We start from the raw sequence: 25,096 nt of genomic DNA, 5'->3' as shown, positions 1-25,096 counted from the left end.
GGTGACGCAAGGGTCGTCACAGCGGTCAGTATTTCACGGTCAACGTATGACATAAGTAAGGTATCATAGAGTGATAAGGGGAGGAGCATTCTTGCTGTGACATCGGAGATAGCTATTGATTACGAAAACGAATGTAATGCGTCACTCAACATGCTACTGAATACATTGTGTTTCGCAAAAAACTATATTACTATGTATCAACGCATCATCCCTCACGTGCATGACTGCACTGACATTTTAGTTCAAGGCAAATAGTAAACAATGCTTCTCAGCAACCGTTTTCAACTCAGATTGATTTTTGTCAGCACGTCGCGACAATGTTAAATGCTATCAACACATCAAATATGCACGAAGCCTAGTCACATATCTACAATATCTACCCTATTCCAAATGAAATCCATAATAATTGATCTGAAAGTGACAACACTAAAGACACTTTGACAGCATCTGCATGGAAGCCCCTCCCCTTCAGGTTTCTAAGCAGTAGATACACACACCGTTTGCAAGAATTCAACTAATCGTCGAAGCCTTTCACTTCACGCCTCGTCATCCCTTGCTATTTGATTAGTCAACTTTTCTACTGTTTTAGGAACTTTGTTTTATTGTTGCTCAGCAACATCACAAAGGGAACCTTCTGTCACTTAATGTTATATTTTGTCTGACATTGAACAACTGAAGAGGCGCGTGTTGCATAGAAGGTCTTGGAACAAAGAGAACGTTGTCGGGAATGATATTATTTCAAACTCGGTGTTCTTAATATAGGTTAAACCTGACAGAATATTCCTGGATAACCACCGAGCGTGCATGCAACAGCTCCATTCAGGATGTAACTTCGCTCTATGCATTATTGGTGAGTTTTTATTCACACTGAGCAAAATATTAAGTCTAGTCATTTTCCTCAATTATTGTTGATATGCGCATACAGAAACGTTTCATTTTGTCTTTACTAAACATAAAAAGTTTAGACCCAGAGAGAGAGAGAGAGAGAGAGAGAGAGAGTGAGTGAGAGAGAGAGAGAGAGAGAGAGAGAGAAGCATGTGCAAATATCGTGCTTGTGAACAGCTGCGTTGTGTAAAGTTTTGTTAAGAATTCGCCAATTTCTCTCAGTTTCATCATTTATTGAAGCCATGACAACATTTTTTCAACGGTAGAAAATTGTGTTACAATATATAAGTGCATCGCCGTTAAACAGTATGGGACATTTTGCAAAGTCTGGTTACAATAGTTTACAGAAGTGGCTACATTTACAGTAGTGAATCTAAACTGGACAGTATATCATTGAAAACAATTATCAAACAACATTCAGAGATATACCACGAGCTACAGATAAAGGCACTGAAAAATCACCACGTGCGATTTACAACGAAACCAAATTTCCAATTTTCGCATGTTAAACCAGTGTGAATACATGTGTGATCGGGGTTTCTGAAACTCGGATTTCAAAAAGGAAACATATTTCAATTAACTTATTGTCTTTTCATGTTTTACATTTGGGTTTATTCAATTATCTCGTTATTCCCTTTCACGATTAGCTGTCTATGAATAGATTGCTATGAAGTTTAGCGCCATCAAAATGTTCAGAAACAATGTGGTCAACTGGAAACAACCAATATTAAGAGTTTCACATTAATGGTATCCAGAATCATTATCATCAGAAGATTAATTTTATATATTTCCTAAACGTCACTGTAAGTGGAAATGTTTTGTCACTTTCTGCATAAATGTAATTATTTAATAGTAAATACAAGCAAATGTATCAGACCGTTTCTAGCAGTGATGTAAATGTAGAAACTATGATAAATCGCATGAAAACCCGTCACCTCAAACAAGAGTGGCGTTTAACCACACTTCTACAGTTACTTGCATGGCGTCAATTAGTTTTCTACATACCATGTAGCTATAGTCATGATGACCTTGAACAGTATTCGTGTAGCTTTAGACTTGCTCACTTCTTCATCTTCACAGACACGGTCCACCCTGGCGAGATTAGAGGAATAACCCTGTATGTGTTCATGCAATCTTAATCAACAAAGACTGAGAAAATTAAAATGGGATGAAAGCTAGTAGGACGTCGATGAAACAAAAAAGCCGAGGTCTAGGTTTGTTAATAGGCTTTGAGATTTTAAGAAGCCACAGTAGTGGAGTGAGTGAGATTGGTGTTACGCCTCTTTTAGCAATATTCCAGCGATATCACGGCGGGGAACATGAGAAAATGGTCCTCACACATTCACACATTGTACCCATGTGGGGAAGCGAACCCGTGTCTTAGGCGTGACGAGGGAACGCTTTAACCACTAACCGTTTTCGTAAAATCGCGATATTTCCTCTTATTTGTGCCAGCTTGATGGGCTAGTCTTGTGTTTAGAGCACTCGCTCATCATACAAGTACTATTGGTTCGAATCCCCAAGTGTGTACACTACATTTGGTTTATTTCTGAGGTCCTCCATCAAGAAAATAAATATGTGGTGCCCATTATGCTCAATAACCAAAGAAACACAAACGAAAATCCAATGAGTTATTATTAGTTAGGGTCAATAGACAATGCGAGGCAACGTGCGTCATTAACCATGAAAAGTGCGGTTTCACAACTGTTATGGGGAAATTGGCAAGAACGGTTATCCACGTTTCAGTGATTTCCTATAATTATCATCTCCGTTTCGTGTATAGAAAGTGTACTCAGGATTAATTGCTCCATTTACCTGACCATTTCTAATTTAGTTCTTGGTGAAAGAAAAACAACAGAAGACAAGGGTAGCCACGAAGTAATAAAATATTCAATGGAAACTAGGTGCAAAAATGTTAACAGGAAGCACTATCAGCACTTTTCTATACGGTGATGGTGTTCGGCAAGAACGCATTATCAGCACTTCCCTGTACAGTGAAGGTGTTCGGCAAGGTGAAACTTACGCCCAGCACATTTCAGTCCTTATCTGGATATATGTATGATACGTTGTGATATTTCTACATTTACAACACAGGTGCAAGCGGTGCGATCCATGAGAATCCGGTTAGAATTGATCGTCAGTAACAGTGTCATAATAGACTAATGGGATCGGGAGGGCAGGCCCGCTGACTCGTTTGACACATGTCATCGTATCGCAGTTGCGTAGATCGATGCTCATGCTGTTGATCACTGGATTCTCTGGGCCTGACTCGGTTATTTAGAGACCGCCTCCATATAGCTGGAATATGTCATATTCTGACACCAACATGAGTTTATTACATGCATGGACAAAGACAATAACACGGACACAAAGTGACGCACAGTTTGTGAAGGTAACAACCAACACAGAGCGATCCAGATATTTCGGGGTCAGCCATACAACCGCATAAATCTTTACGTTACTGCAAATAGCAACAGAAAGAGAAGCAAATATGTCATACATCAATCATCCGTCAATAACTACACAGTCTGGCCTAATGTATTTGTTGTTTCATTTACACAAGTCTCCAGTTTTATTCTATACGTCCCAATGGCAACCGACCACCACAGACCCAAACATTTTGTTTCCAGGAGTCCAACTGTCCATAGTTTCCTTGGTGAACCATAACATATGTATCTTCCTAACACTGATCAATATTTATGTGTGAAACAAGACACTGTCCAAGTTATATTGGCTCCATCTCGATGCTATCAAAACAAAACTTTTCTTGGCAGACTATTTATGTTTTATAAAGCAATGACATCGAGCCCAATGAAGTACGTTAAGGGGGTGAAAATGTGATAAGGGGTTTCTTTGTGTTTGTTGTTGTAACAAGGAGGAAACGGGGGCATTTACAATGTTGTAAATTCCATTTACAAACGTAGAGCTGCTGATATGACAGTTCTCCCTTATCGGTAACGGAAATCTATTTTGTGACCCAGCAAACATTTCTATATCTGCGCAGCTTTGCCTAATTTATTGCTTACATTTGAATGGATGTTTTCCCATGATCAGGCTTGATTGATCTGTTTAAATAACAAGCAATAAATCTAAATATAGAAGGTCATTCCTCAATTTGTGTTAATAGAATAATTTATAACCTAGATCATCGAGTACATAAATAACGGTATTTCAGTAACATAAGACAACATAAAACTATTGAGTCTTTGAAAGTACAAGTGTAATAATTAGCTAGTTTATCCCGCAGTGGACTGTATCAACTGATTGGGTTAACATACGGCCCGCATTCAGTCGGAATATTCTGTGTCAGTCAGCTCTCACAGAAGCCTGCACAAATATAAGGCCTGATGATGTGCTCATAGTTGAATGTTTATCCAATTAGTTTCTCTTTGCAATTTTAATACGCATAAATATTTTCAGCAGTGGTTGACAATGATGTTATCAAGGGAATGTGACGTAGGAATTCTAGTAGGATAATGATAAACATATTAAATAATTGTCTCTGGCGCTGTCATATAGAATGCCCACGACTAAACTTGAAGGGTGATATAGTGTGAGAGGATTTTCGAAAACTGAAATATAAACCCCATATAAGTGGACTTTTGATCTTGGGTACAGTGGAGCATATTCTTTAGTCAAAGATTTCAGTGAAAGTCACGAAGCTTTTGTCGCCATTGGTGCCAATGGTGGATCAGGATCCGCTCACCTTTAGACAAGTTACACAAAACCGAATATTTCAGAATGTTTCTTGAAATTAACAAAGATATCAACAGGTATTACATGCACATGTGTGCATAGTCTTGCCTTGAATAGAAGTAAAAATATAATACGAACATCTCATGCAGCTTCTTTTCAGAGTACAGGAAGCTAGACAAACCAGCCCAAAACTGTCAACTACTTAAAAATACCTGTGGTCATTTTCGGTATATGTCATCAAGACTGCATGAAATATTTAAGAAAAACGTGGTCGGGTTTAATTCCTGGATGAGATACACATTCGAAAAATGTAAAAATCTTGCATTAAACCACCCAATCAAAGCTGTCAGATGATTCAGTCTGCACTGAAGGTTCGAAACGAAAAGTTCTTGCTAAAATTCCGTGAAGTGAAATCTGCTGTGAACACTTGGACTCCATTAAGATATCGTATGTGAGTCACGGTCATCATAGCGCTCCGGTCGCTGTCTTCACTTCTGGAAGTATTTCATGTCTTCACTCCTGGAAGTATTCATGTCTTCACTTCTGGAAGTATTTCATGTCTTCACTTCTGGAAGTATTTCATGTCTTCACTTCTGGAAGTATTTCACTTCCTGAGTCATTTTAATGACAAAGTCAGAATTGTGTAATTGATTATTTTCTTATGAAGTTGGGACAAGTTTTGTCACTTATTCTGTAGACAATATGACTGTTGACAATGAATAAGGCCATCTTAAGCGCCACAATGTGGATCTCCATTAGTCAAAAGAACAACAAACATGTGGCACCATTGTCCCTAAACAAACAACGACGGAGAAAAATCTATCGGGGCCACCGTCCGCAAAGACGTGCGGGCAATAACCCTTGCAATAAGTGGTGACATTTTGTTTGAAGGAACACTGTAAGAAATTGTCGAACTAATCTCCATTATTTGCCTTTCAGTCGAACATGTCCTGATAGAGAGGTACTAAAGTGAAAGCAAACAGACATGGGTACAGCCTCCAGCACAGACAGCAACAAGTCGGAGATAAGTCCGGTAGGTGGAGCTAATACCGTCTCAACAGACGGTCATAAGTGTAGCAGGTTTGGTACAATCATCGTGCAATTCCATGTTAACTGAGTATCGAAATAAATATGTATATCATGATTATATTTGGAGTGCACTGGCGGTGCATACTATCATATAGCTTTAAATTATGATGATATTATAGGATACGGTGGTCGTCAACTGTGTTTGAATGGAATATAATATTTAACACAAACCTCTGCAACATGCCTACAAGGTGCTGTTAATGCTTCTCCTGTACAGATCTGAACTTGTCACGAGAGAAAGTCTGAACTTGTCATGGGGAGGTCTGAACATGTCTTTGGGAGGTCTATACTGGCCATGAGGAGGTCTCAACTGTTCATGGGAGAGGTCTGAACTTGTCATGGGACAAAGTCTGAACTTGTCATGGAGATCTGAGGTTGTCATGGGGAGATTTAAACTTGCCATGGGGTGGTCTGTAGTTGTCATAGGAAGGCCTAAACCTGTCAAGGGGAGGTTGAAACATGTCACTGTGGAGGTCCGATTTTGTCATGGGGAGGTCTGAAATTGTCAAGGATCATTGGGAGGTGTGAACTTGTCATGGGGCAAAGTCTGAACTTGTCATGGGAAGATTAGAACTTGTCATGGGGAGATTAAAACTTGTCATGGGGATGACTGAACTTGTCATGGGGAGTTCTGAACTTGTCAAAGGGAGGTGTAAACTTATCATAAGGAGGTCTGAACTTGTCATGGAAGATACATGTAGTCTGAACTTGTCATGGGGATGTTTACATTTGTCATGGGTATGAATGAATTTGTCGTGGGGAGGTGTAAACTTATCATAAGGAGGTCTGAACTCGTCATGGAAGATACATGTAGTCTGAACTTGTCATGGGGATGTTTAAATTTGTCATGGGTATGAATGAATTTGTCGTGGGGAGGTGTAAACTTATCATAAGGAGGTCTGAACTTGTCATGGAAGATATGTGTAGTCTGAACTTGTCATGGGGATGTTTAAATTTGTCATGGGTATGAATGAATTTGTCGTGGGGAGGTGTAAACTTGTCATGGGGATGTCTGAACTTGTCATATGAGAAAGTCTGAAATTGTCATGGGGAAGTCTGAACTGGTGAAGGGCCCGGGGTAGAACAGGCCTTCAGCAACCCATGCTTGCCATAAAAGACGACCATGCTTGTCGTAAGAGGCGACTAACGGGATCGGGTGGTAAGACTCGCTGACATGGTTGACACATGTCATCTGTTCCCAATTGTGCAGATCGATGTTCATGTTGTTGATCACTGGATTGTCGGGTCCAGATTCGATTATTTACAGACCGCCGTCATATAGCTGGCATATTGCTGAGTGCGGAGTAAACCTAAAATCACTCACTCACTCTGAACTGGTCATGGATGAGGTCTGAACTTGTCATGACCAAGTTTGAACTAGACATGGGGAAAAGGATGATCGCACCATGTTTACGATTATCATCAGATATCCCGATGTTTCAGATAAGCGTCCCCGACTCTCTCGACTCCTATCCCCCTCCCAAGCCTCCAATCAGCAGGAAAGCAGACGTGTTCAGAGGGGCGGACTATGCCCATGTCGACAGTCACGCCAGAGGGGTAAGTCTACTTCAGTTACTCACTGACATATCGCTGTCATCGTGAAAGTCAATGATTTCCGGTTGATGACATCAGTTGTGAATCAACGGATCATTGTCCCTAGAAATTGCTTCCAGTGTTCAACCGAATCAGTCTCTTAGCCGCTAAAACGATGTACCTTCAGTTGATTTACCTTCATCCTATCAGGTACTCACTTGCGTGAACGGAGGTACCTAATCATACACCACTTGCATGAAGTATACTCTTTGACAAAAGAAACGCACTGGAGATAATGAGGATACACACATGTATTCTGTTAAGTCATGAATGCAGTATTTATTATTGATCACATTTGACCCATGCTCGTAAACTGGTGTAGTAAAAACCGCAACCGCTGTAAACTTATGTAGCTTTATACAGTCATTTGTAAGACATCACGACAATGTCAATGAAAAGGAATTTAAAAGTCGAGTGCACGTGCAAATTGATACAAGCATGTGCAGGTTAAAACTCTGTGAACACGTTTGGCGACTTTTGAAGCGGCGTCCTCAGTTACACGTCATTTCATCGATGACAAGAGCAAATGATCAAGTTTGTGTGGTCGGTAAACCAGCCTTAACCCCAAAACTGCCCTTCACGTGGCAGAGCATCTCTCTCACGATATGCTGTGTTGCAGCTCTTGACTGCTCCTCGACTCACGGCATAATGACGATTTTAAAACCTACATCAATACTGTTTTTGTCAAGTTTAAACTTGAATATTTGAGGTGTGATTTAATGACTTACTGACTTTTCAAGTCACATTAACACATTCCATGTACCGGTTTGAGAATGTGGACACTCATGAGTAATGTGCCATAGTGTTTTACGGTTATCATTTAACTATAGTGTGTCCGGAAAGGCTATACGTGTTGTAAATACTAGTATACTAACGGAAAAAGTAGCTGTACATAAGATGTACAAATTATTTGAAAAGTTATAAAAATAGCATTAAGAACATGTAGCAAAGCACTTTGCATGAAATTTGATGTTGCGTATCGCGCGTGGCACGTGCATTTTGGGTACAACGAACGCACTCACCTTTTGCAAGCTTTTTTGACACCTGATGTTCACACATGTGGTATTGAAAATGGAAGAACGTCTGATTAGTCTCTAGCCTCTGAATGTTAAAACGCGTTAATGTCAACCTAAACTGCCCGTATGCCATGTCACGGCTTATAGAAAATCAGCTTCTCCGCTAATGGGTATGCTCGATACTGGAATATCCCAAAATGAAGTGGCCAGACATTATGGTGTCCATCGACCACGACTTTATCTTTATGGCGACGTTTTCAACACAATGAGAACACGAGAGATGTGTCTCGGACGAGAGATTTGTCACGTCAGCAAGACAACCACTTTCTGCTGACCCATTTAAGGAATCCAGCCAGTTTGACTGCTCGTGCCATTCCTGACATACGTCCGATCAGTTCCACATTACAGATCCATACAACGTTCGTAACGTCACGACCTGTCGTAATTCTATAGTTTATGATAGACTTACGACTGTCGTAGCGCTACGAACGTTTTGTGAATCGGAATCCAGGACTGTACTGAAGGAGCACAACATCCGGCCCCGACTGCCTGAAGTACGTCCAATTTTACTCTAACGTCATCGACAGGCACGTCTCGTCTGGTGCAGCTCAGGTGGCAATGAAAGAACGTATAGAAGGCGAGGCGAACGGTTGATTATGTTGATGCGTGCGTTGGTCAATGACAGTTTGGTGCCGTTGCGTTATGGTGTGGGGGAGCATCACATCTCATGGTGTGACAGAACTTATCATTGCCAATGGCAATCTGACAGGTCTGCGATACAGGGATGAGATCATTGGGTCTCATGCAGCTGTTCATTCAAGAACATGCACGTGACTTCACGCTTCAGCAAGATATTGCGCGTTCCTTCACATGCCTGTCATGTTGTATTCCCGAGACAGCAGAACATCCCAGTACTCCCCAACCGACATGACCAACCTCTTATGCACGGTTGTTTACCATAGAAATGTAATAATTATTTCATTTTATGGAGGAAATAAAAAATATCTATCTGTGTATTAGCTATTATCTTTTCGCATTACAAAATGGCATAACATCATATAATGCACTTACTCTGTTCCCGTAATAGGATACATACCCGTTCTTATGACAGCTATACTGTTATGTACTTTACAGATCTGATTCCTATAGTGCGTCTCACCAAACAAATTTCAGTTGCTCCTTCTAATCATACCACAAACATTCTATGTATTATTGTTACCTTTCTGGAACATCGAAGTAGGCCACATATTGAAGTTTTGAAAAGCTGCAGTGTGCACCTCCTACATAGTTAATCGAAACAAATTATCTATAATTCCATATTTTCTGTATAACCGGGAGTCGGGCAGGCGCAAAAATACCTTTACATTGTGTCCGATCACACACGAAACAGCATCACCAAGTTTAAATCCACACAAGTCGTTATTCTTCCCATTTCCCCGCGACGGCTGTTGCTATAGCAACAATAAAACATCAACCTTGAGTCTTCATACGCTATCAACACGAGTCTGTTTCTTTTTTTCCAGGAATATGTGTTTATAGTTTACTATGGGTACGAAAGGTAAACATCCACGCTCTTACACTAATGGAAACATGCATCGCAGACCGAGTAATCTTGGCAATTACTTCAACTAAAAGATCCGTTTGGGCGCAGACATGATGTCATTAACTAACCATCTAGTCACATTTCACAGGACGTTTACATGTGTATCTCACTTCATGCCAACTTGGGAAAGAAATGATTTAATCTGTTTTAAACGTTTCCCACTGGGTATAGTACTGTCAAATCTAGAAACAGATACAGGGTGAACAGCAGCAAGTACCTGCGATCACAGGATTCTGGCCCGACAAAGGGTCGCAACTCCGTAAATTACTGAACCAAACGTGTTCGTGTTCTTTGTTGTTCAACGCCACACTCCAGTAATATTCCAGCTATAAGGGGACGGTCCGTAAATAAGCGAGTCTGACCCAGACAATACCTTGATCAACAGCATGAGTATCATTCAAAGTTGGAAAAGATGACATGTGCCAACCAAATAAGCGAGCATGGCCACCCGATCCCGTTAGTCGCCTCTCACGACAAGCATAGGTTACTGAAGACCTATCGTTGTCCGAATCTTCACGGGTTTGTTGTTAATGGGGAGCGACATATCTATCATTATTGGGGAACAGTTGCATTGTTGTTGAAGAGCAGTTACAGTATTGTTGAAGAGCAGTTACAGTATTGTTGTTGAAGAGCAGTTACAGTATTGTTGTTGAAGAGCAGTTACAGTATTGTTGTTGAAGAGCAGTTACTGTATTGTTGTTGAAGAGCAGTTACAGTATTGTAGTTGAAACAGTTACAGTATTGATGAGGGACAGCATTGGGCTTGTTGTGAAACGGCATGTTGTATGTTAGATGCCATACTCTCTCTTACTGTATTGGTTGCTCGTCACGATATGGCTGAGATATTGCCGATGTGACGTAAAATATTAACTCACTAACTCACTGTATTGGTTCGAATCCCAGGTGGGAATGGCCCATAAAAGAAGATGAATTTTAACCCTATTAAGATAGCGTACTCACAGATACAACATATAATATATTTGACCACTGTAATTTTGTTTGAAGTTCTTCCTATCTGAAAACTTCAAACACATCAGTGCTAGTGTTTGTAAGAACCCGTTCAACCTGATAAAATGTGAGATGTCACTGTGTGCCGGTTGTTGTCAGTGCGATCAGCTGATTCCAACAAGAATCCATTAGACGCCTTGTGCTACAATATGATTTTCCTCTGAGTGTTTCACAACGTTCACTCACTAATTTAGTATCATGGTAACATGTATACACCGTGCAAGACGTTGTGAAGTGTGGGACCCGGATGTATCCCACGCACACGTTCAAGACAAGTGTCATTGTAGCCAGACATGGATAGATACCAGACTGAGAATACAACGTAGAATCGATATATAGTGACAAGTGATGGATATTTGTTATGAAAAATTAACCGATACCTTAACACTAATGTGTAAACTTCTTGAAAGTATGTCATCAACCACAACTGTCTGTCTGGAGCCATATACTCACAATCAACTAAGTTTATGATGAACACGTTTACAAAGGAGTGACGGATATAGTGTTTAGGGTCTCGACCACTATATTTGGTCGACTTCTTTAAAAGACATTTAGAAGCTGGCATGATAAAGAAAAACATTTTTTTTTATGGATAACCAACTCTTTTAATGCAATATATTCGAAGTTTCGGTATAGATCCTTTCAAGCATCATTTGTTTGATAAGCAAATTAGGATCTACCCCGAAACGGCACAACTGGTGCAATAAACAAGTTTCTATCATAAAAAAGTGTTCCTTTTCGAAATACACATAACCAACAAAAAATAGTGCTCCCTTTATCTTGCCATAAACATAGTCTCCTGTATTTTCTATTTCCCACAGTTTCTATATCCACGTGTGTTTTCATTCTCTTTTCGATAGCAAAGTTTGTTAAATTCTATTCCCGGATCGGGGGCATAATGAGTATGGGTTTCTGTGAGGTCTTTAGTATTGCAGTCTGAAAACAGACTTACCTGGGAAACATATATTGGTGTAAAAGCAAATAGTCTAATTGTAATGGTGTATTGAGTGTTGACTTCAAGCACTGCATGTATTATCTTCCCGTATCATATACCAGAGTTCTAATGTCTTGGTCAAAGGTTCATATGGTGCCCTACTACTGATTTCACGGAATGTATTATGTGTTGTTGGTACTAAGTATATTAAAAGTTTGGGACTGTAATTTAGGCATGAAGTAGCACATGATTGTCAAACCAGTTTATCACGTGTTTTATGTGAAAACTGCGTATCAAAGGATGCCGATATAAGAAACTCGTAAAGACGTGTGCTTTTAAATGGCAATTTGTGATATCTCCTCCTATGAATGTGTTTACTGCTTGTGCTTTAAGTGCTTCCATTTATTTGTTTGAATTCAGCTTAACACACCATAGGATTGCTAAAAATCTATCACTTTTTGATGCTACAGTACATATTATTAAGTGAAACACATGATTAAAAATGCACATTAAATTTTTGCACTCGTGACGATCCAGGTTAAAATTCATTTTCAGTAACCCATGCGTGTCATGAGAGGCGACTAAAGGGATCGGGTGGTTATGCTCGCTGACTGAGTTAACACATCTCGTATGTTCCCAGTTGCGTATACTGTTAATCATTTGATTTTCTGGTCGATTATCTACAGACCGCCTCCACAGTGCTGAGTGCGGCGTAAAACTAAACTCACTCACCCATTGATGTTATGTACAGTACACTACGGTTATCAATTAGTTCAATATGGACGCTATTTTTGTTTGACATGATCCTAGCTCGTAATATGTATTTCGACTAGTTAGAATGGAAAAAGGAAACAGGTCATTATATCCGACAATTCGTATTAACTATGTTCGTTATAAAACGCAGTTGGCAGTGACACAAACACACAGTATTTGCTGCATGTTCCCTTGATATCGGAAAAATGTTCTCTTTCTCGTGGGACCCTAAATCTATTTAATCACCCGTCTGGAAACATTTACAAAGAAGTGGCGTCGTTATTTTTTCTTAACGATTACGTTCACCTGAATGAACCTTTTATCCCCACTTTCACATACACGTTCCCAAGGAGACAGTTGAAAGGATGCCACAAAACAAAATAACACAGTCTCGGCAATGGCACGCTGACCTGATAAATGCCTACAGATGATTGAACTATGTCATCACATCTGTAACATGTCATGCTAATGTTAGGTTTTGCACAAGTCGACCGTGACAACGTTATCACTAAATGCATACATAATGCAGAACTAATTACATACACTTTACAGAAAAGAACATAAAGCCTGCACGGAAACAGATCTAATAAATAGAGAAGCTCTAGGAGACATAAACAACTGCCATGAAACTAACAGTTCAGATCTCTATGGTCTGTAGGGTGGCTCGTGGTGATATGGTTCGAGTATCATCAAATTTATACATTAAAGGGTTCCGTGCTAGCGAGAACCGTATTTAATGTCCAGGAGTTTGGTGTAATGAGGTTTGACAAAGCAATTTCTGACATCGTTTTGGTAGTTCGTCCCCTTTGGATGGGTCAGACAGATAGACAGACAGATGTAGTCGTGCAAGGATTCACTAAACATGGGTTCGATTGGCAGTCTTGTATTGGCATGCTTGGTTTATCAACACCAAACATCGAAATGGAATGAAGCCAGTATTGCCATTTCACCCTCATTTTGCTGACACACGTGCCGAAACATTTCAAAGTACCGTAAAACCTAATTCGCAAAACAATGGTTGAAGAAGGTCTATATGTGATGTATTCATTTCGCATGACCAAACGCAGTATCACGCAGTATCGATATGGGGACATGCGTACACCCAGTCACTTACACAAAACATTTCCTATATGTCGATTCTTGGAAACAAGCTGTCTGCTTTGTCAAACAAGACAATCACTTGAGAGTAACTTTCTATTTGATTTCTCAACCCTGAGATTATCTTTGTCTGAACTTTGCAGAGCACACGTGACCATCGTTAAATTTCTGAGCTCCATTATAAAATCACCCGCTCACCGTGTCATTTATGATTAGTGGGCAAAGTTCATGCAGTTCTGCCACTCTACTATACTGGTGTGCAAATAGAAGGCACTAATGAATTCTTAGTTTTGTATCACTCTAAAACAAATATTCATTTCAATGACTGTCAATAACATGAACAATGAGTTTACTGACGACCCCTTCATAAATGTAGTGATGTGAATCACAAAGTGACCCCTGATCACCTCCCCGTTGCTGGTATTCTAGGCGTCGTCCTCCGAAACGTCCGACTACGAGTCCCTCCTCAACTTCCTGTTTGAGGATCTGAAGACGGACCTCCAGATGGTGCGCGCCATCTTCACCTGGCTTGGGGCTCAGCGCATCGAGGAGATGAAGCTGGGGAACGTCAAGGACCCCAACACCCCTATCGGCTACATGAAGCTCATACAACAACAGCGGGGAAGCTATGCTGCTTTCTTCTCTCTGCTGTGCAGGTCTGTATTATACGTAACCTAAACACAACATCTCCCCACCAATCTAATGCTGCTAAACTTCATTCAGTTTGTCTTTTTGTGAACCATCTCACAAACCATCTCCTGGAGAAGTTGCCACCCTCGGCCATATGTTCAAGAAAACTATATTCTATAAAGGTTAACAATTATAAGCCACAAAAGTATTTCAGGGAGAGATTTACCCCTTATGATGAAGAGTCGATTCGTCTCGAATTGGTTTCTTACTGGTTCGGAAAATCATTAAGAATATGATTCACAGTTTCCTGATTCGTTTTTCAGAGCTGCCAAGATTCCCTGTGTTGTGTTGAGGGGCAAGGCAAAGGCCGTTGGGTATGAGCCTGGCGATGAGGACGTGTCTAAGTTCAACAGCAAATGGAACGCTGTACATGTGGGAGGTCAGTGGCGGTTGGTGCACCCTCTGTGGGCCTTCACTGGGGTAGAAGGCCATGCCAATGGCAGGTGGACAATGATAGAGAAAAAAGGTACGTATACAATACAGATGATAGCTTTAAAACGCAAATCCCGAGGTTCTTCAGAGGCATTTAGAAGTCGGTATTCTAATATACGACAAAATGTTAGGGATGTCAACTTCTTCTTTATTGTTTTCACAACGTTTCTGGGCTATTCCTTGCCCCTTCGTCATCCACCTGACGAAGGGGCAAGGAATAGCCCTGAAACGTTGTGAAAACAATAAAGAAAAAGTTGACATCCATAACATTTTGTCGTATATAACGCAAATCCTGTTCATACTATCCTCCAGAAAGGTTTTGAATGGCGGGATCGGAATGGAATAATCTGGGGAAAAGATGATCAGCGCTTCTGTTACATGGAAGTATACTCTTCAAAAAAAGTAGGGGAACCTGAACTTTGAAGTCTGGTAGAAAAAAAAAAACACTGAGGAACCTTACAATGACACTCATCTTGTGTATGCAGCAATATTTCACGTTATCACCACACGCAAACATAATGCATGGGAAGAACGTACAGAACGTGGGAGCCTCCTACACGTAAATCTGGTGTCATTATGAATCTTGACCTTTTTCAGGCAGGTCGATAAATCACTGTAGACAATTTTTCCGATACTTTTCTTGCATCTGTGCATGATCAGGGTTTTCAGGGAGAAATCACACTCCACTGACTGTAAATTGTAAACCGGAAATTTTCATGTCATAGTCTAGTCACCTAACAAGGGGATAGCTGAACGAACTGCTTTGCTTTGAATGAAATCCATGTGGTGATGCATTCTCAAAACATCCAGTATTATTGTATCCACAATGATTCAATCCCATATATCTGTCAGTTTCGACAATCGTACATTAAAAGTACAGTTCCCCTACTTTTTTTAAAGAGTACATATGTATCAAACCCAAACCAATGATACACATGGCACCAGTTGGACAAATACATACTGCTCAAGATATATTTGGGTGGCATTTTGTCACGCTATGAACATTCGAAGAAGAAAGTTATTTGTATGTTAGAGGTACCCAATAATATATGCAACAATAATACCGTGTTATAATCATTATTACTCTAGCTATTATTGTAGACTTTTGCATGACGCAAATCTGATGTTTGATTTCTTTCTCTTTATCCAAGGTGAAGGTCATCGAGAGAAAGAGATAGAATACAAGGGCAAGGATGTGCGAGCAAACGAGGATTTCTTCTTTCTCACAGACCCCGAGCTCTTCGTGAATTTCTGCCGTGCAAACAGTCAGCCATGGCAGCTCCTCAAGGAGCCATGGACCGAAGAACAGTTTGTCAAAGGACCTTATCTTACAACAGAATACTTCAACTCCGGCCTGAAACTGACAAGCCAGCAAACATGTTATCTTGTTGCAAAGGACGGCAGAGAAGCCATACGATTCGAACATGCAAAAGACAAAAACCCATCTCTTTCTTATGAGCTGTTTTGCGATGAAGATGAATCAGATGAAACGTTGCCAGAATCGGAGGACCTGGAACGTTATGTTCTTGAAAACACCCAAGGCACAACAAAGACACTGTTCCTTAGATTCCCGGTAAGAGGACTCTATAAACTCCGTGTGTATGGTGGCAGTGGACACAATCCACCCCATATCTGTGACTTCCGTATCCGCTGTGAAGAGGAAGGGAAGAACCCTAACCCTTTCCCTCTAAAGAAGGATATAGGATATGGTTACAGTCAAGAAGCCAGGGACGCTGGTCTCGTCACCACCTCAGCCTACAGCGGCATCGTTGTCATGGAACACGGACAGAAGATGACGTTTGAGTTTGATGTTGAGAAACCCTCCGAGTTTGAGACGAAGATGCATCACCGAGACAAGACACTGGATGAACTCGATAAATACGTGGAGAAAAACGTCACGGACAAAAAAGCTGAGATAACCGTGACAATGCCAGAGGAAGGCCTAACTAGAGACTCAGAATATGCTCTGGAAATCAACACGCGAGAGAAGGACAGCCACGACTCCTACAGGAACGTGTGCAACTACTTCCTGACTCCGGACAAGGCCCAGTGGAAGGATGACTCAGACGCCAAACCCAGTAACCGTGTCCAGCAGAAACCAGCCCATACACAGGTCAAGGTTCAGAGACAGCGACCACGGACACCAGTTAGATCTGAGGTACATTTATTCTCATTCAACTATATTATTGTATACATGACCAGTTGTAATTCTGATTGGACTAAAGTCATTGCATAACGTACAGATACCAGATATTTCTACCTGTCCCTTTCTGTAAACAGAGTCCCCGGTTCCGCATGCGAGCTGCCACGGATAAAGACTCCATCGACAATCTGGAGAGAACCATCCGGGACTTTGAAAAGTCAGATTTGGACGAGAAGGATGAAGATTATACCAGAGCCAAGGAGAGACTTGTGCTCCTCAGGAACAAGGCCAATAAAGATGAGGTAACACTTGATGTCGTCTGTAGTTCAGTTATATGACATCAAACCTCATTATGATGGGGGACATGGTGGGAGAGCTGTCTAGGGCGCCCACCTGTGACGAGGTGTAAAAACCTTGGAGTTAGCTTTGTGTGCAGACTCTTTCAGTGTTGTCACTACCCCTAATGTATAGTACACAACTCCGTGCACGCAAAAGAACTCACGAATCCGTTCGTGTGATTGACCACATGGTGGCCACATGAATACGTATAGCGGTATAGCAACGTGTAGTAAACTTGTGATTATGTGTCACAGTCCACCCAACTGTGAATGTGTGCTTCGTAAGGGTGGGAAAGAAATAATAACTTGGTGCGCCTACTGGCTGCAAGAGTTGTGTGATTCCCGGGGAGTTGAGATTGGTAATACGATGTGCCATTGAGACTGACTTCCAATAATCGAGGGACAAAACAGGGTGGAAATATGCGCTTTATAAATATCCTATGATTCTATACATTCATATGAGATACGTACATGGAAGGACACCCCGACGTGATGGAGGTCCCTCACATTTACGAGTATGTAATTAAGTCATACAGTATAACAGTATAGACCAAACTGGAAAACTAACTTGGGTAAACAGAGATTCAAACCCGGAATCGAGGGTTTCTTTGGAAGAGAAATCCGCAGGTCATGGACGTAGATCTCGTAGTATTTTTTTGAAGGAACAGTGGTGTGAACTGCGGTACTTTGAACGCGAGAGTTATGTTTGACTCACTGGAACATGACTTCAGTTCCAGATTAATGAAATCGATTACCAATTTAGTGACACCCTTGAGCACCAGTGAAACCGACTGAGGTTTAAAGATCTAAGCAAAGTATTCCAAACAATGCAAATGATCCAGATATGAAAATGATCCATTAAAGTATGGATCCTGACACGGCTAAAGAATGAAATACAGAAGGCCAGGGACAATTCTTCATGTGACTATGTTCTTCTCCCAACACAGGCCACAAGGAAGCGCATGCGTGATGCCACAAAGGAAGATTCCATCGAAGAACTTGAAAAGTCCATCAAAGACTTTGAGGATGGAGACCTAGATGAGAAGAACAGGGATCTCACCAAGGCTAAGGAAAGACTGAAACAGCTGAAGAAGAAGAAGGCAGAAGAAGATGTACGTGGTATTCTATTATAAACATTGGTCTGTGTTCACACATTTACATTGTGTGTTTTTCTTCATGAGTCATTTCAAGTTTTACCAGGTAATGACTAATATCTTTGTAAATATATTTGACGTAGAGGGTATTCTCGGTGACATGTCAATTTCAACAACTTTGGCAGGCTATCAGAAAACGAATGAGAGACGATACCGATGGAGATTCGATTGAGGACCTTGAGAAATCTATCCGTGACTTTGAGGAGGCCGGTATTGACGAAAGGGACAGAGACCTGACCCTGGCCAAGGAGAGACTGAGACAACTGAAGGATGATGCAAACAAAGAGCCAGAACCAAAGGACGAGGTGAGACAGCTGGCACTATTTCTATTACTGCTGATGACAAAATGGCCTCATTAATGATACTGAAGAGGCATTGACCATACAAGGATGAACAACACTTCAACTAAAAAGCAAGTTACATCCTTTAAAAATATTGTGCATATTTGTGTCTGATTTGAAGCCAATCATTTTTACAGAACATAACGTGTTTGAAGTATCTTGGGTCTGACAGTTCATAGTGGAATTATGTCTGATGGTTAAATGTTTCATCTTATCCTCAGCGGGCGCGGGAAGTGATGCGGGACGCCACTAAGAATGCATCTGCAGATGAATTGGAGAGAGCCATCAAGGAATTTGAGGAGTCGGGCTTGGATGAGAAGGACGAGGACTTAACTAAGGCCAAGGAGAAGCTTGTGAAGCTCAAGGCTAACAGTAAGTCAACTTGCAGACTATCGCGTGAAGGAGAGTCCAAAATATGGCCCCAAATACAGCCATTCAAAGTACAATTCAAAGGCGATAAATGTAGGTTCACGACCATCACTGCCGCCATGAGGGACATATAAAACGATAGTTGTTAAAATGAGACCAATAAGCATGCATATTTAGACGCTAGTTGAATTGTCTACAGCGAGGAGACTTACTTGTATAAGTAAAACTATATATTTAAAGTTGAGGAGAAGATGCATAATGGAATACATTATGGTATTGTCTGTAACTCCATCTAGAACTACTGAAGGCTGAAGAGGACAAACTGCGGAAGAAACTGGCCGATGCGCAGGCTAGCGACAACATGGACGCACTGGACAAGGCTCTGGATGAATGTAAGAGAGCCGGACTCGAGGACAAGGGAGATATCACTAAAGCTGAGGAGACCCTAATGAACATGCACAAGGAAAGTAGGTGGACTACTGGATCAGATTGTACAGCAATGCAATAAGTTTATTTACATAAACATTGAAAAGTCTGTATTTATGAGGGACATATTCACAATAGTGGTCAGTGTTTACACTTATATGATAGATCATTACGAAGTAGTTGAAGTAGTAGATGTCTCAAACGGTTTGCATGGTAGACAGAACACTCTTTTATGATAATTTGAATACTGTCTCGCCATCTTTCCATTATATGTTAACGTCTTATAAGCTTACCAAGACAAGATGAGCATTTAAGCATTTACTTTTTACTTTTACAAAAGAACTTGAGGAAGCCAGGCGTCAGCGTGATGCAGAGAAACTCCAGAAGGCTCTGGAGGAAGCGGAACAGTCGGCTGTGGCAGAGAAGCTGGACAACACTGAGGACTTCCATGAGGCCAAAGAAACAAACGAGCAGTTGGCCAGGGTCAAGAAGTTCAACAGACAGGTACTAAACATCATAGTCTGACGTTTCTTGTTGAACTTCACCCAAATGATTGTGCGGTGGATATTGAATTACTTTTGCAACCTTAAAACCAGCTATCTCAATCTCAGCATATGAGTCGTTTGTTGCACTAAATATCCCTTATTGAACGAAGGTGATGGACCTGAACCCACGCCTGGTGTCCGAGATTGCCAGCTACAAGAGACCTAAGCCATGTATTCAGGACGTGATGAAGGCGACCTATATCATCCTGGGCGAAAAGGAGGAGTCTCTGGATGTGAGTTGGTCGTGATGTAATGTGGAACTGGTGATGACAGTCACAGTGCTATGATACAGACTTTGAAAGGCTGAATCACACGTCCATACTCACTATTTGGGTGTTGTTTTAGAACATGGATTAACCTGCACTTTCAGCTCAATGAAAACGCAATTCCGGTAACCCTAAAGAATCGGTATATGCATAATAAAATGTTTTCAGTCACAAACACTGAAATCGGTATGTATGTAAAGCATCTAAAAAGTAACGTAAACATATTATAGTTTTCTTTGACGAAATTATTTTAAGAGACCGCAAGGGTTTCTTTTCAAATTAGGTCCTGATTAATGAAACTATTGCATCCTTAGCAGTGATAACACCCTTTTCGTTTATGTAGAGTAAAACCCCACTAATTTTGTATTTTGCTTTTCAGTGGCAGAGAATCGTGAAGCTGATGAAAACGATTGGTCAAGGAAATGTCATCAGGAGAGTTGGTCAGTTTGACATTGTCAGTGTGAACTCGGAACAAGCCAGTTCGGCACACAAACTCATCTCCAAGTACGACATGGCTGATGTTAAGAGAAACAGTCAAGGAGCAGGAACATTTTACTCTTGGGTAAGTCCAGAGGCTTGGGACGGGGATAGCTTACACTTAGATACATTCTGAATAGTGAAGATGGAATCGGGAAGGTGTTGAATTATGAAGGAGAGATAGTTTTGACGCTCAAACGGGAAGCTGACATAGTTCTTACGGCCAATCGTGACGGTTGGGGGTACTTTCACGCTGATGTCACACTTGAATAAATACTAAAAAGTTAAAACTGAGTTTTCACTTGGTCGACAGTTGAATCTTGGTGGGGTTGGTTGGGTTGGTCTTGAAAGTGGGAACTGAGATATTTTACACGTGAGTAAACTGAAATTACTTCGGCTTCTTGGGTACGTCCAGATTAAGGTAAGCAACAGATTCCACTGACTAGTTAATGCTGAATCGGATTTTGAACATCCAGCCCAAGGGTGTGTTCATCAAAAGCATATACTGACGTCATCCGTCAGTGAGATCTATACACCATACCCTTACTAAATATTTGCTTATATGATCACAATACCGTTCAGAAAGTGGTCAGATGTAGCATATGTTATATTTTGGATTACACTTTCTTAGGAACGTACAAATTCTAGTGCATTTGTGAGCTGAGTCCCATCCGGGATTCGAACCCATACCCTCAGAGTCAGGAGCTGTGGAAGTCGTGGTGGCTGAGCAGGCTGGGCGGCTGATTTTGTGCGCTAGCCATCAGGTGCCTGACTAGGGTGTGGGTTCGAATCTCGGATGGGACTCAACTCCAGAAAGTAGTAGACTTTGTACTTTGCTAAGAAAGTGTAATCCCAAATATAACACATGTTACATGGGCTTATAAATTATTGAAACGCGTTGCCACTGAACTATTTTTCCTTCCAACATTGTGGGGTTTTTTTTGTTTGTTTGGGTTTGGGTTTTTTTTTTGTAAAATAAAAAAAACACACCCGAAATAATCAATAAAGAAAGAACAAAATACAATTAGTATGCCAGTGTAGAAGACTTTGTTGTGTAAATTGATCATCGTAGCCTAATGGCTAAAGCGTGCGCTTGTTCCAAAGATCTAAGATCCAAGTTCGATTCCCCCAATTAACTCACCTTGCTCAGTGGTGTTACACTGGCTAGTCGGCCATGCTGTTACTGTCTTCCACTTTCACCCATGTGTCTTCTTGAGATTACATGAAGATAACGCGCGAGTTTTCTCTTTCAGACCGGAAATGTGGTTAACGAAGTGAATGGGCAAAGGGAAGACGAAGAATGAAACTCAACAATGACTGATTTAACCACACTGACAGCTTTCCACAGAGGAAACTGTATATAGAATGCATATTTCTCCCTTGTACTTCTGTATGTTTTAGGGCCTTATTAATGTATTATGAATGGATCCCTCGGGAGCCTCGTTCAGTGTAGGCCTAGATGCTGTAATGCATTGTTTGGAACTGAGATGACGTTTCTTTGTATGAGTATCATGGTTTTGTTTGTTTGGGTTTTTTTTAAAAAAATTCACTTTTCAAAGTCCAGCTTTAACATGTCGCAAAGTCACATAGCCATTGACACTAATGCACAGTTACACCACCAACCAAGAGCAATACATTCCTAAACTAAAGTGAATGTCTGTTATACAAACGCCCATAATAGGTAAATAGGAGTTTCACAAGCAAAACCATGACTAAGATATATTGGTGCATCTGTACATTGTCTGAAGCCCATTTCTGGAATATCACTACAAGTGGCGTAAAACAATACTCACTCATTGTAATCACAGTTGCTTTAGAGTTGCATTTGAAACAAATATAAGATATTTTTTCCTTATTTTTAAATGTTGAAGTACTAGTACTCAAGGAACTCAGTTTGAAATATAAAGATGTCTTACAATCGATATTACGTGTCTTACACAAACATCTGGTCCTATATTACTGCAGCTTTCTGTTTCACATATACTACACGGTGGTGCTGAGACCAAATTACACAGACCATGATTCCAAGTCACTGGATGAACTGAAACCCAGTTCAACCAAATACTAATATTATCCAATGCCGTCTTTAACCATAGGACGATAACATATGGCAATAAGGTGGCAATGTGTGTCTACGCTAATGTAATTCCAACGATACTTCGAACAAGTGTTTCTATAGGGCAAGCTAACATTAAGTTGCATGTGTTATCCAAAGCAGTACATTCCATCAGCTACATTCCAAAGTCTGTATTGGTTTTCCTATACACTTTGAACATATATTTCACATGTTTGATTGTAATGGTTGAACACATTTACATTCCATTAGATCGTAATTCGATTGCTTATGTTTCAAATAAGCAGCGGTTCTTCCTTTTAACATAGCTTTGTATTTTAGACATGCTTACTATTTCAGTTTTATGCATGTTTACTATTTTACTATTTATTTATTACCAAAACTCTAAATGTCGTTGCTGTTGTTGGGTCAGTCGTACATAATTCGATATCGGTTGTATTATACAAACGCTACTACATGTCACATTACCCACTTTTAATGTTTACCAAGCTTAATGGCTCTGTCAATGCTTCCTTAGGAAACTTTGCTTGGCTTTCACAGAAATGGCGGTATTTAAGCAATATTTTTGACATATATTATAAACATAAATTCGTAGGTACTTGTCAAAGAACACATCTGTTTATTAGGTCAATTTCAGTCCCCGTGGTTTGTTTGTTTCCTCTTTTGTTTATTTGTATATAGATGTACAGATTCTGACGTAACAGTGATGGGGTGCAGGAGACTCTCTACTCGTGTCAGATATCTCTTAATCGAACGGTTTACTGCTGAACGTGGAAAGGGTGCGTCTTGTTACCCTGCTGCCAGATTATCACATGGAAGCGTATTTTGTTGGGCATCCCTAACCCACGGGATTTCTTAAGTCTATTCGTTGCGATTGGACTACAGGGTGCGATGGGGATATTGTTGTTCTTGCTGTAGATAATAGCATGACACAAGTTGTAGATTTATATATCCGATAAACTTAGAAACAGTTTCCAAATTACGAATGATGGAAACATTCTTTGTTCAGTTAGCTCACCTGACCTATTCGGACATATTCCTCTAACCGATGCCACTGTAATTTAGTCTCGTGAATTTTAAATTATTATGGGGACTGTCTTTCAGGTGTGTACATAAGCCAGTGTGTATGTGATACTACAATTTGTTTCTTCAATATTCACCATTTAGGTTCTTGGTTTCCAGACAACATGCCTCGTGTCAGATTGTTTCTGTTAGATTATTATCGCAATGTGGCAGTCACACGCACAAAATGTACCATATACAAATCGTGCCTCACAGGAAACAAAAACCAACAACAACGAAAGAAAAAGAAAGGGTGTACCTGAAGAGGGAAAATTAAATATATTGTTAGTATAAAATTAAATGACCAGCGCGACAACTGACGTTTCTAAAACATTTTAAAGCGTCAATGTAAGTTATTTTTGTGTGTAAAACGTTTGAATTCATTAATTAAACAGACCTGCTTATTTTCTTATTTCTGAACAATTTGTAATGGCAGCCAACGGATCTTGTTCGAAATGACATACATTTAAGAAGCACGTCTACACCGTGACAATGAAACAGTCTGTCATCTGTTTGACTCGTTTGTTTACAGAGGGTTCCTAGGTGCACACAATATAAATAATTCACATTTTGGCACTGGAAATCAATTTCTAATATACATAGTGCTTTGGACACTTATCAAGCGGTTAGACCCATTAGTGTTGTGATGTTTTGAAACTTGTGTGCTACTCCACACAATAGCCCTTCATACCCTCAGTATCACACTAGGTCAGGAGTCTTTACTGTAAGTGATGTGCGTCATGAATACTGAAAATTAAGTAAACTAAACAAAGAAGGATAACACTCTCTGACATTGAGCCTCGATGACGTTTGAATGCCATTCTCAAACACCAAACTTTCTTTTTGTTAATCTGTATATTCCACCAAACTGTTTCATTATACTATGCAGCGGTACCGGGCTGAGTGGTGTAAAGATGAAAAGATCCTTTTCTTCTTTGTAAAAAGCACCGTTGACAGTGGGAAGATATTTCTGTATGAAACTGTCCTTTCATACATCACCGTTATTAGCTATGCAGAGTTAAGTCCCTTGAGTCCACCAGTTACCTATGATCATAGATCGAATCCCGGTGATAGGTTAGCACCATAAGGGTTTTCAGTGGTTTC

General features: G+C 40.4%; 1 protein-coding gene across 1 annotated transcript; it reads left to right on the top strand.

The window, feature by feature from the left end:
• The first annotated feature begins 730 nt into the window (after positions 1–730).
• LOC137278084 (uncharacterized) lies at positions 731–22,232 on the top strand. Its single transcript, XM_067810171.1, has 15 exons — positions 731–850; positions 5,521–5,614; positions 7,114–7,227; positions 14,105–14,331; positions 14,629–14,831; positions 15,949–16,955; positions 17,078–17,242; positions 18,226–18,390; positions 18,558–18,737; positions 18,995–19,145; positions 19,439–19,609; positions 19,909–20,072; positions 20,224–20,346; positions 20,759–20,941; positions 22,110–22,232. Exons 2-15 carry the CDS (start codon positions 5,567–5,569, stop codon positions 22,158–22,160), a joined length of 2,952 nt encoding a protein of 983 aa, XP_067666272.1. The 5' UTR covers positions 731–850; positions 5,521–5,566; the 3' UTR covers positions 22,161–22,232.
• Positions 22,233–25,096: the final 2,864 nt, after the last annotated feature.

The sequence above is a fragment of the Haliotis asinina genome, chromosome 3, assembly GCF_037392515.1.
Source record: "Haliotis asinina isolate JCU_RB_2024 chromosome 3, JCU_Hal_asi_v2, whole genome shotgun sequence".
Taxonomy (NCBI): Eukaryota; Metazoa; Mollusca; class Gastropoda; order Lepetellida; family Haliotidae; genus Haliotis; species Haliotis asinina.
The sequence above is the reverse complement of the archived record's forward strand: the minus strand, read 5'-3'. Positions and strand labels throughout refer to the sequence as shown.

Coding starts and splice junctions, on each gene's coding strand:
- LOC137278084 (XM_067810171.1), top strand. CDS start 5,567: ATGGGTACAGCCTCCAGCACAGACAGCAACAAGTCGGAGATAAGTCCG. Junction 14,832..15,948: donor GACAATGATAGAGAAAAAAG/GTACGTATACAA, acceptor TCTTTATCCAAG/GTGAAGGTCATCGAGAGAAA. Junction 20,073..20,223: donor TCAAGAAGTTCAACAGACAG/GTACTAAACATC, acceptor TATTGAACGAAG/GTGATGGACCTGAACCCACG.